The sequence below is a fragment of the Trichechus manatus genome, unplaced genomic scaffold (genome assembly GCF_000243295.1).
Source record: "Trichechus manatus latirostris isolate Lorelei unplaced genomic scaffold, TriManLat1.0 scaffold00250, whole genome shotgun sequence".
Taxonomy (NCBI): domain Eukaryota; kingdom Metazoa; phylum Chordata; class Mammalia; order Sirenia; family Trichechidae; genus Trichechus; species Trichechus manatus.
Window position 1 is genome coordinate 2,353,713 of NW_004444186.1, and position 9,591 is coordinate 2,363,303.

A 9,591-nucleotide genomic window follows, 5' to 3' on the forward strand; every position below is an offset into this window, starting at 1 on the left:
GGGTACTCCCTGCTAGGTCTCGGGGAGGGGTGCTGTGTCTAAGATGGTCAGACCGCGCTTTTATTACCCTTTCCCTATGTCCAGATGAATGCTTCTTAATCCCGCTATAGGAGTCCCCTCCTCCTCAAAACGGAGGTGATTCACATCTGAGAGAGAGGAGGCTAAGGGGGGGAAGCAGGCTGGGAGCGGAGGGTCCCAGGAGGGGAAGACATCAGCAGAGTAACAAGTCTGACTGTGTTTTTCTTTTCTTTTTTTGACTGAGGTAAATAAAAAAGCTGTATCTGGCGACACCTGGAGCTAAGAGTCTGTCCGCCCCCCAAGTCCGGGCCACCCTCTTCCCTCACATCAGGCTCTGCCGGTAGCGGCTGTGCTGGGCGCTCTGCCTGAGGTGGGGGTCTGGGGGCTGCAGGTCCACCTGTCTGTACAGGTCTCTCAGCTCCCTCACCTCCTGCAGCACCCTCTTGGCCTGGCTCCACGTCGACGACGCCTCCCCCAGCAGGCGCTCCGTCTCCAGCAGCAGCTGCTCTGACTCAGAGTCAGGGGGAGAGCCAGGGGGGTCCCTGGCCTTTCGCTTCCCGTCTCCCAGTCCGTGGACCTCGGCCAGCAGCTCCTGAGTCTTCTCCAGCTTCCTTGCGACCAGGTCCTGGATCCGGGACAGCCGCCCCGGGGCGGGGAGGACGGGGGCTGGGGGATCTCTGGCCCACAACTGGAGGGCACGGGCTGGGGCAGTGTCCCGCTGAGACAGGATCTCCTCCAGGGAGGCGCAGCGGCCTTTCTCTGTGGGGGTCAACTTCTTGGGTGCCTGAGGAGTGTAGGTGGCCCCCTTGTCTGGCTTCTCCCAGGGTCGGGGGAGGCTGCTCGCCCGGTCTGAGGGGAGCTGGATCCGGTCTGAGTCTGCTCTCCGCCGAGAACCTGCCAGCTGGGCCATCGACTTGTCCAAGTCGACCCGGAAGCTCTCAGCACAGGAGGTTGGCTCCTCAGGGGAAGGGTCTTCCTCCTGGATCAGGTCCAAGGTCAGCATCCCATCCGAGGTAGAAGTCGAAGCCTGGAGAGAAACAGGGTAGGGACGAAGGAGGTAAAGTGTCACGAGCGGGGATTTCAGGAATGACTGCCCGAAAAACAGATGTAAGCTGGGGTCGTTTGCTTCCTGCACTCCTTCCCTGAGTGAGACGCTCTCTACTCTTGCATGCTTTGCCTTTATTTATCATTTCTTATTTCTGTGAAACTAATTTGAATTTATTTCATTATTCTGTAATTTCTCCTGCTTTTTTCCCATAATATCCTGCACTTCACTACACGCTTCACGGTCCTCTGTATTGTGGACAACAAGCATCAGTTGGGTTTGACACGCATGGGACAGTCCACACCACGCAGTAACTCTCTTCTGCCACCTGCATCCTCTGAGCCATACCTCAGCCCTCTCTGCTATGTGGGACTCAGAACCTCTTGCCTTATAATAAAACTCGCTCTATATCCAGAACACTGTAATTTAAAATAACGAGAAGGGTATTTATTCAATACCTCACGAGCACTTATACATATGTTGTTTCAGCCGCTCCTCAGAGCAAACCTTCAAGGCAGGCATGCGGCTTCAGAGAACCACACAAATAGTAAATCGCGAAGTTAGATTTTCCAACTCAGGTTCTGCCGACTCCAAAGCCTATGCTTCCTCTGTGATCCCTGACTGTCTCCCTCCCTAGGAACTCAGAGCCTGGACAAATAAAGGAAACCACAACTTTGTCTGTTACAGCAACTCAGTATGATCGTTCCTCCTCCGAAAGCCCGAGGCACTCAGTGCTGTGACCCACCAGGACAGTAGCTTATAGTGTTCTGGACAATGTTCAGCACCTCTGTTTTTTTTTTTAACTTTCCTTGTGGGTGGTGTCTCATTTTCCCCCAAAGATGACAGACTTACTGAGGGCAGGGCCTTGCAGACTCACGGCAGGTGTTCCAGAACTATTTTTGATTTACAGGAATCAGGCAAAGGGGCGGGGTGAAAGATTTCTCTAGCCTTTTGACCTTGGTATCAAGAAAAGTCTCCCACATATCTCTCTGGTAATCTGTCTGAGATACAAGTCTGAGATGGATTCATATGGAATGGGCCCTCCAGCAACTTCTACTCTCTCGCAGTCTTACATACCACAGCCATGAGGTGTCCCCGAGTTGGGGGGCGACGGGAGTGCTGGATTTTTGCCCGGTCTCGGGTAGGGTGGGCAAGATAGCTGTCCTCCTCAACGGTGACCTGAAGAGATGCACTGAGAGTCATAGCTGCCCTTCAGAGCTCTCCATCCCAACCCAGCCTCCCCTGCGGCCTGAATGTGCCTGGATTGGGAAACAAACCCAGCTCATTAACTGCTTCTGGGCAAATCCTATGAGCAAGGGGTTTCCTTCCTGGACATGAAGGGGCTCCTTAAGCTGGCCCAAGGCTGGTCATACATCATAAAGAGGGGAGAGGAGTTGGCAGAAATGACTGAGAGAAGGTAGAAGGAAAAAAGAGTTCTTAAGGAGATAACGATGTAGGGCTGGTTGGTGGGGGCAAGTAAATGGGGCCTGTGAAGTACTCTAAACCCTTAGGGAGTCACAGCTGCTCCCTCATCCCCAGCATCCCTCTCCCCACAACGAGTCCCCGACCTCATCCAAGATGCGGTTCTTGGCTCGGGTGATAGCGGAGTTGAGGGCGTTGATCCACGATTCCTTCTCTTCTGGACTCACTGCCAGAAAGATCAGGTTGGGTGCCTGTGAGGGAAGATTCTCGATTCAGCCAGGGTTTGAGGGTTGGTGCCTCGCCTTGACAGTGAAGAAATAAGAAATCATAATCTCATTCTCTCAGACCCAGCTCCCAGAAGGAGCCATTCTTCTTCCCGAGTCATCTGTACATTAAGGAAGTCCAGCCTCTATCACACCAAAATGCCACAGCTCAGAGGGTGTTTTATAAAACCAAGGAGCGCTAACAGGGTACTGAATATTAGTAAGGGACTAGAGATAATCTGAGGAGATTTGGTAAAGGACAGCTACTCAAACAAAGATCTTGAAATGTCTGAAGAAACAGAACGTCACAAGAATGCCGGGAAATACATACTGTATTACCAGGCTGTTTGGAGTGGGCGAGGATGAACCTGCTATGATTTTTCCTGCTAGGTTCCCTCAAACAAGAGGTCTTAGATTCAACCACCCATCGGGGTACAGGGACTGTGATTTTCTCCCAAGAGATGCGTGCGTGTGTGCGTGCGTCTGTGAGAAAGAGAGATACGATCTTTGTGGCTGGACAGTTTAAAGGCTGGCCTGTCTGGAGGGAAGGAAACGGCTGCAATATTCCCAGGTTAAATGATAAAAGCTGACGGAGGGAGTAGTTGAGGGCATCTGAGCCAAGAAAAAGGAGCCCTGGTGGTGCAGTGCTTAAAGCGCTTGGGTGCTCACTGAAAGGCTGGTGGTTTGAACCTGCCAGCCGCTCCACTGGAGAAGGATGTGGCAGTCTGCTTCCGTGAAGATTACAGCCTTGGCAACCCTTTAGGGCAGTTCTACTCTGTCCTACAGGGTCGCTAGGAGTCCATGTTGACTCAACAGCAGTGGGTTTGGTTTTTTTTTTTTTTTTTTGGTTTGAGCCAAGAGAGCTAAGACAGAGAACCTGAAGGAGGAAGATGCTCTCCTCCCATCCCTCCCCCGGCCCACCTCCGTCAATGTTCTGGTGGCCAAGGTGGCAGGAAACACGTACCGTGTTACCGGGCTGTTTGGAGTGGGCAAGGGTGAACTTGCTATGATTTTTCTTGCTCCTGCTCTTGGATTTCCGGAGCTCTTCACACTTCTCATAGTCACTCAGGTCAAACACCTCCTGAATGTTTTTCTCATCTTTTACCTGGGGGAGGGTTGGGGTGAGGTGAGGAAGACAAGAATAGCTTAGTCCCTTCCCCCCGTAAATTGTTAGTTCAGACCAGTCACAGGAACCAGGAAGAGGCCTGAGGAGGGGGAGGGATGGCAGGACAGGAAAGAGCCGTCCTATCCAAGGCCCAAGGCCCACAAAGGCCAGACAGCGGCTGACAGGGTTGGGCCCACCACTGAGTCCTAACTCCTAAGGTGGGCTTCTGTTTAAACTCCTTATCCCCACTTGCCTCGGCTGAGAGATCACTTTCAGAGCCCCAATATGCCTCTCCTCACCCACGGTCCCCACTCTGTCCTTCAGAGGAAGTGGCTTACATGGCTAACAGGTTGATCTGATCATCCTGAACTCAGTTGGTCCCGATGGCCCTTGAGTGTCCAGAGGGAGGCGACAGAGGCATGGCCTAGACCGGGGGGCGCCTGGAAGGACTGAAGGGCTTCCTCTGGTCTCCCCAGTCCTCCGTCTATGCTGTAGCCATCTCACCTACCTCGCTGCCGCCTCTAATGTAAACTATCAGAAAGACACTCATCCACCTCGTTCACTTCAGGAGCTTCACCCCCCCAGGAACAGCAGCCCCCTTTGCAGCGGTTTGTTCGGACAAGCTGAAAAATACAACTGCAGCTCCTACCCCTTCTCACTCCCTTCCAAGGTACTGTGTCAACCCAGTCTTGAAAGGCCATTTAATTCACACACCCACCTAAAGGTAGGAAACCCTGGTGGCACAGTGGGTAAGAGCTTGGCTGCTCACCAAAAGGTTGGCAGTTCGAATCCACCAGCCGCTCCTTGGAAGCCCTATGGGGGCAGTTCTACTCTGTCCTATAGGGTTGCTATGAGTCGGAATCGACCCGACGGCAACGGGTTTGGTTTTTGGTCTATCTCTAGGTACAGATGCACTTACAGTCTCCCTGAAGGATTAGATTTCAGACTTGGAAAAAAGTATCTGCTACCTCTTTCCATTTTTTCCAGTTTGAGAGCCTAAGTCCCTTTACAGCCAGGAGGTTCCTCCCTGTGTCTAAACTTGACCCTTCCTGCTGTAGTAGCCGCCTGACACTTTGGTTCTCCCCTCAGCAGCTTCCCCCAACATTTGGGTCTTAACTCTCCTGCTGAACGTCCAATAAGAGACCACAATTCTGTTGATACCCTCCACTGCCAGCCAGCCTTTTCCGAACATCACAAAGCACATTCCATTAACCTTTCTTCCAAGGTCCACTGCCAACCTCCCAGAATTCCTCCTCCTCTCCCCTGAGGGGTCCCCTCTAGGCCTGGCGCTCTGAAGCTGTGCAAGGATCAAAGTTAGAGAGAGGAGACCAAGTTACCAGCCAAGGAGCAGTCTCCGATCAGAAAACGTGCTCACCCTCTGCTACCTGAGCCTGAGGTTGGAAGGTTCTGGGAATGAGCTGTCCTGTCTTCCTGGGACGGGAGATGGAAACCACCAGGACTTGTCTTACTGAAACTAAGGAAGCAGATCAAAGCAGCCTCATGCCTTTCTGGAAGACACCCACCCTTCCCGACCGGAATCCTTCACAAAGGAGCCCCAGTGGAATGATTTGGACAAGAAGAGCGAGAAAGGCTGTACAACGTGAAGAATGGAATCAATGTCACTGAATTGTACGTGTAGAAATTGTTGAGATGGTGTGTTTTGTTATGCATATTTTCACCACACTGAGAAACAAAACAAGACTCTGAAATAGGAATCATGTGTGGTATGGAGGTGACCTCATTGCTCCTCCTGGTTCTCATCAGCCTTGATGTGAGGAAGTTCTCTCTTCCATTCCCAGCCCATCTACAGTCTCGAGTCTGCCCATCTTTCTGAATTGCTGCTGGACCCAGGGAGCTGACAGAGACTAGGACAGATGATCACACGGCCCCCTGCAGCTGAACGCCTGCTTGACGATTAGTTTCATCATGGTGTGGCTCTTCCAAGGCTCCCCGGATTGGGGCTAGGAAATGAGCAGCGGCCTTGGAGGATTACGGGGACAAGATGTTGGTAAGGGGCATCCCAGAAACATGGGGCAGGGATGTAGGAAGACGCATCATCCCTCCTCTTCCCCTCCTTCCCCAGAGTTGAGATTATCAGCAGAGGCCAGAAATCTTGGAGAGGAAAGTGCTGGATGTGGGTAGTAGCCACGGGAAGAGAGTTACTTGTTCTGTTTCCCTCAGGGGAAGGGAAGGGAAGGAAGGTTATTCTGGCGTGGACACCAGCTGATAAGGAGCTCTGGGGAGCAAGGGACATTGACAGGGGTCAGCCTTCGGCAGGGCAGGGGCAGGAGGCGAGGCGAGGCAAACAGCAGGACAAGTATACTCCAGTGCCAGGGGAAGTTGGTCCATCCAGAAGCCTCTCCTTCACTGTCTGTCGTCTGTTCCATTTTCCCTCCTTCTAATTCCCAAAGAAGGAGCCCTGGTGGCACAGTGGTTAAAGTACTCGGCTGTTAACTGAAAGGTCGGCGGTTTGAAAAACGCCAGCCACTCCGAGGGAGAAAGATGTGGCAGTCTGCTTCCGCAGAAGATTTACAACCTTGGAAACCCTATAGAGCAGTTCTACTCTGCCTTATAGGGTCTCGATGAGTTGGAATCGACTCCACAGCAACAGATTAATTCCGAAAGCCTCATTTATAATCACTCATCTGCTGAAGTTAACCCTTCCTTTTCCCTGATTCTTTGTTCTTGACCCACAGAAAGAGATGTTTTCCATGGTTGTCAAAAAAGATGCCCTGAACCCAATTTCTTCCACCATGACATCTTCCTAAAGTCTAGCTTCTGTTCCTACACATCAACCCCAAGATCATGAAGCACCCCGGCCCTCTCTGGAAGAGGGTGCCCTTTGAGAATTAGGAAAGCAACTGTTAACAACATGAAGAGTTCTTTGGTGGAGGCAGGTGTAGGAAATCCTGCCTTTATGAGGGGAAGTAACAAGAAAGATTGGAGCAAATTCTGTGAAAGTGGGTTAAGAATTTTTTTACATTAATGCATAAATTAGAAGTATTATGCATTTTAAAAAGTCTTGAAACCATTGGCTCTGGTGCTTTGGAAGCGGGCGGCATAAAGCCTGCAGTCCCCTATGATTTCACCTTTAACCCAGGCCCACTGGGGCACGGAAACCGCTCCAATAGGTTTGTTCCTCTTTGCATAGGCCTTTCCCAGCAGGGGGCAGGGGGCCCCACGACCAGTCAGATGCTCCTTACTCACAGGACACGAGACATCCTGGGCTGAGGTCATTCCATCCTTTCCCCTGCCTCCGTATCCCTTCCTCCACAAACAAGGGTCAAGCGTACTCTTTTGCCCCCAGACTGCTCTTTGGGGAAACATGAACAAGAAAGAAGTTCTGTTTCTTCTACCGTTACAGTGTTCTCAAGCTTTGCCTCTGACGTGATTGCTCCCTGAAGTTTCCTCCCATTATGACATTCAGAGAAGAAAGGAGATACCCTTTGACACTTGTTTTTTAAACGGGAAAGTCGGAAATTGTGGAGAAAACCTTCTTTAGAACTTATGATCAGTAGAGGTGACCCTTAGAAATAAATCCTCCTGCCAAAGTCCTCTCACCCCACTCCTGAGACTCTCCGTTACCAAGTTCCTAGTTTAGTGCCAACAGCTAGGTTTCAACGCCCCCAAGAGGGATGGCTTTGGCCCTGAATCGCTCAGTGTTCCCCTCACTGCCTCAGTAGATGTTCTTTTCAGATGAGTACTTCCCCTGGACTTCATTTGTGTGCCTGTTTCGATACCATAAAAGGATTTATTTACGTACACAGGATCTCCCGAGTGTCCACCACAGGAGGCAGAAGATGTGAGAACTGAGGGAGGACTTTCCAGTTAGCCCTGGGTGAGGGAACACAGAACTGGAGAGAGGAAGGGCTGTGCTGGGGATCACAGGATAGTCTGCTAGGGCTACGGGGACACAGCCACAGAGGGAGGGCCTGAAGGAATTTCTGTCCCCTAGAGGGGCAACTGCAATTTCTCAGCATACCTCACATTATTGATCCCAAGAGTGAGGGACAGAAGGGAGAAGAGAACCGATTCAGTGATCTGGACTCAGGTTCTGATCCGATGTGGACTGTGGTCTTCATTTTAACTGCAGAGTCAGAGTTATCCAGAGACACACAGTGGTCCCTAACTCCATGTTCACCCCCTTCTGGTTCAAATGGGGGCAGGAAGGGAGTGAAGAATGAATTCCTTTATTTTTTTTAAAGTGGAGCTGGGTGAGGAATAGCAAGCCCATTACTTAGGGACTTTTGTAAGAGAAATAACTGCCTGCCGCTCACAGATACCCTACCCGAGGTCATTCGTGACTGACCCTGGGCTCTATGTGTGTTTTCACGCGATGTCTGCTATGATTCAGGGAGGCTGAGCGGCTGATCTGACCTGTGCACGCCCCCGCTGGAGGCAGGAAAGGGGAGGCTAGCCAGGCTGGGCTGGGGGACAGGACGGGGTGGAGAATAAACTGAACAGAGTGTCTCGGCAGCAACAGCAAAGAAAAATATCCTGTGTGCAGCCAGAGGCCAGGACAGGGTGGGGGGCAGCAGGGCCACTTAGAGCTTCTGGGACACCTGGGAGGGCATTATCACTGTTGTCAGACGGGTATTTGCAAACAATAACATTAAATAAGAGGCAAACTCAACTTCTGATTCTCACTCAGGACGTCTCACTAAAGGGTGACCTTGCTCTGCAGATGAGACAGAGGAGACACAAATCCCACCCTCGAACTTGCTTCAGGAACAAACTGGGAGCAGGCGCGACTAGAGGCAGCTGCGTCTCCGTGTGGAGAAGCGAAGTGTGGGCCACGAGAAAACGCAGTCAGGGCGAGGGGCGCCTACCTCCTTCTCGGAGATGTACAGCTGGTCCCCTTTCAGCACCACATAGCGGTTTCTCCAAATCTCCCTGAAAATCCCTTTCCCGCAGAATTTCCGGACCCAGCCGACCTTCTCGGGCGGTGCAGACTGATGGTTTCCATCCTGAGGCCCCTGCCCAGGGGCAAGATAAGAAGCGTCTGCTGAGGCGATTACTGCTTTCTCCTCCTCTCCGGTCCCCCTCTCACGACCCTCCTCAGTCCCCTCTCTCCGCCCTTCCCCTGACCGCCCCCCGGGGCTGGAGTCGGGGAGCCAAAGGTTCGGTCCCCACTTCTTGAAACGCTTCCACTCTGAGGAACTCTCTCCCGCCGCTCCCCTCCCCCTCCCAAATAAACAACTGGTACCGCGGGGAGCAGGGGCTGGGCCGGCGGGGAGAGGGGCTCCCGGGTTTGGGTCCTGGACCCCGCCCCTCCGCAGCCCCCTCCCCCAGCCGCGGATTCACGGCATTTTATTTTATTTCTCATTGTCCTCTCGCCACCGCAGAGCGCGCTGCCAACGGCGCCCGTCGCCCAGGGCCCGCGGAGGGCGGGGGTCGGCAGAGGCCAAGTTAAACCCCCAAACCCAGAAACCGACCCCAGCCCGCCGCGCCTCCGCTGAGGGGCCCCCCCAGGCCGCCGGGTCCTCGGAGCACAAAGTCCGCCGCAGGCGCGGCGCCGGGGGCGCACTCACCCGCTTGCTGGAGTTGTTCTTCTTCATCCTGCCCGGCGGGCGCGGGGAAGGGGCCCTGGGAGCTGCGAGGGGGCGCCTTCCCGGGGGAGGGAGTCGGAGCTGCCCCCGGCGCCGCCGCTCCTCCTCGCCCGGACGCTCCCCCCTCGCCGGCTCCGGTTACACTGAAGGCCGGCCCCCCGCGCTCGCTCGCACGCACGCCCGCTCCCC

General features: G+C 53.3%; 1 protein-coding gene across 2 annotated transcripts; it reads right to left on the reverse strand.

Annotated features, from left to right (window-relative positions):
* Positions 1-243: 243 nt before the first annotated feature.
* PLEKHO1 (pleckstrin homology domain containing O1) lies at positions 244-9,500 on the reverse strand. 2 transcript variants are annotated; one of them, XM_004389597.3, is made up of 6 exons: positions 9,385-9,477; positions 8,683-8,829; positions 3,713-3,853; positions 2,632-2,736; positions 2,141-2,242; positions 244-1,045 (listed from the first exon to the last, which is right to left on the reverse strand). In XM_004389597.3, exons 1-6 carry the CDS (start codon positions 9,409-9,411, stop codon positions 341-343), a joined length of 1,227 nt encoding a protein of 408 aa, XP_004389654.1. In that variant the 5' UTR covers positions 9,412-9,477; the 3' UTR covers positions 244-340. The 2 variants fall into 2 exon arrangements, with proteins under 2 accessions (XP_004389654.1, XP_023580386.1); XM_023724618.1 differs by having other exon boundaries at positions 251-1,045; positions 8,683-8,820; positions 9,385-9,500.
* Between the last annotated feature and the right edge of the window lie 91 nt (positions 9,501-9,591).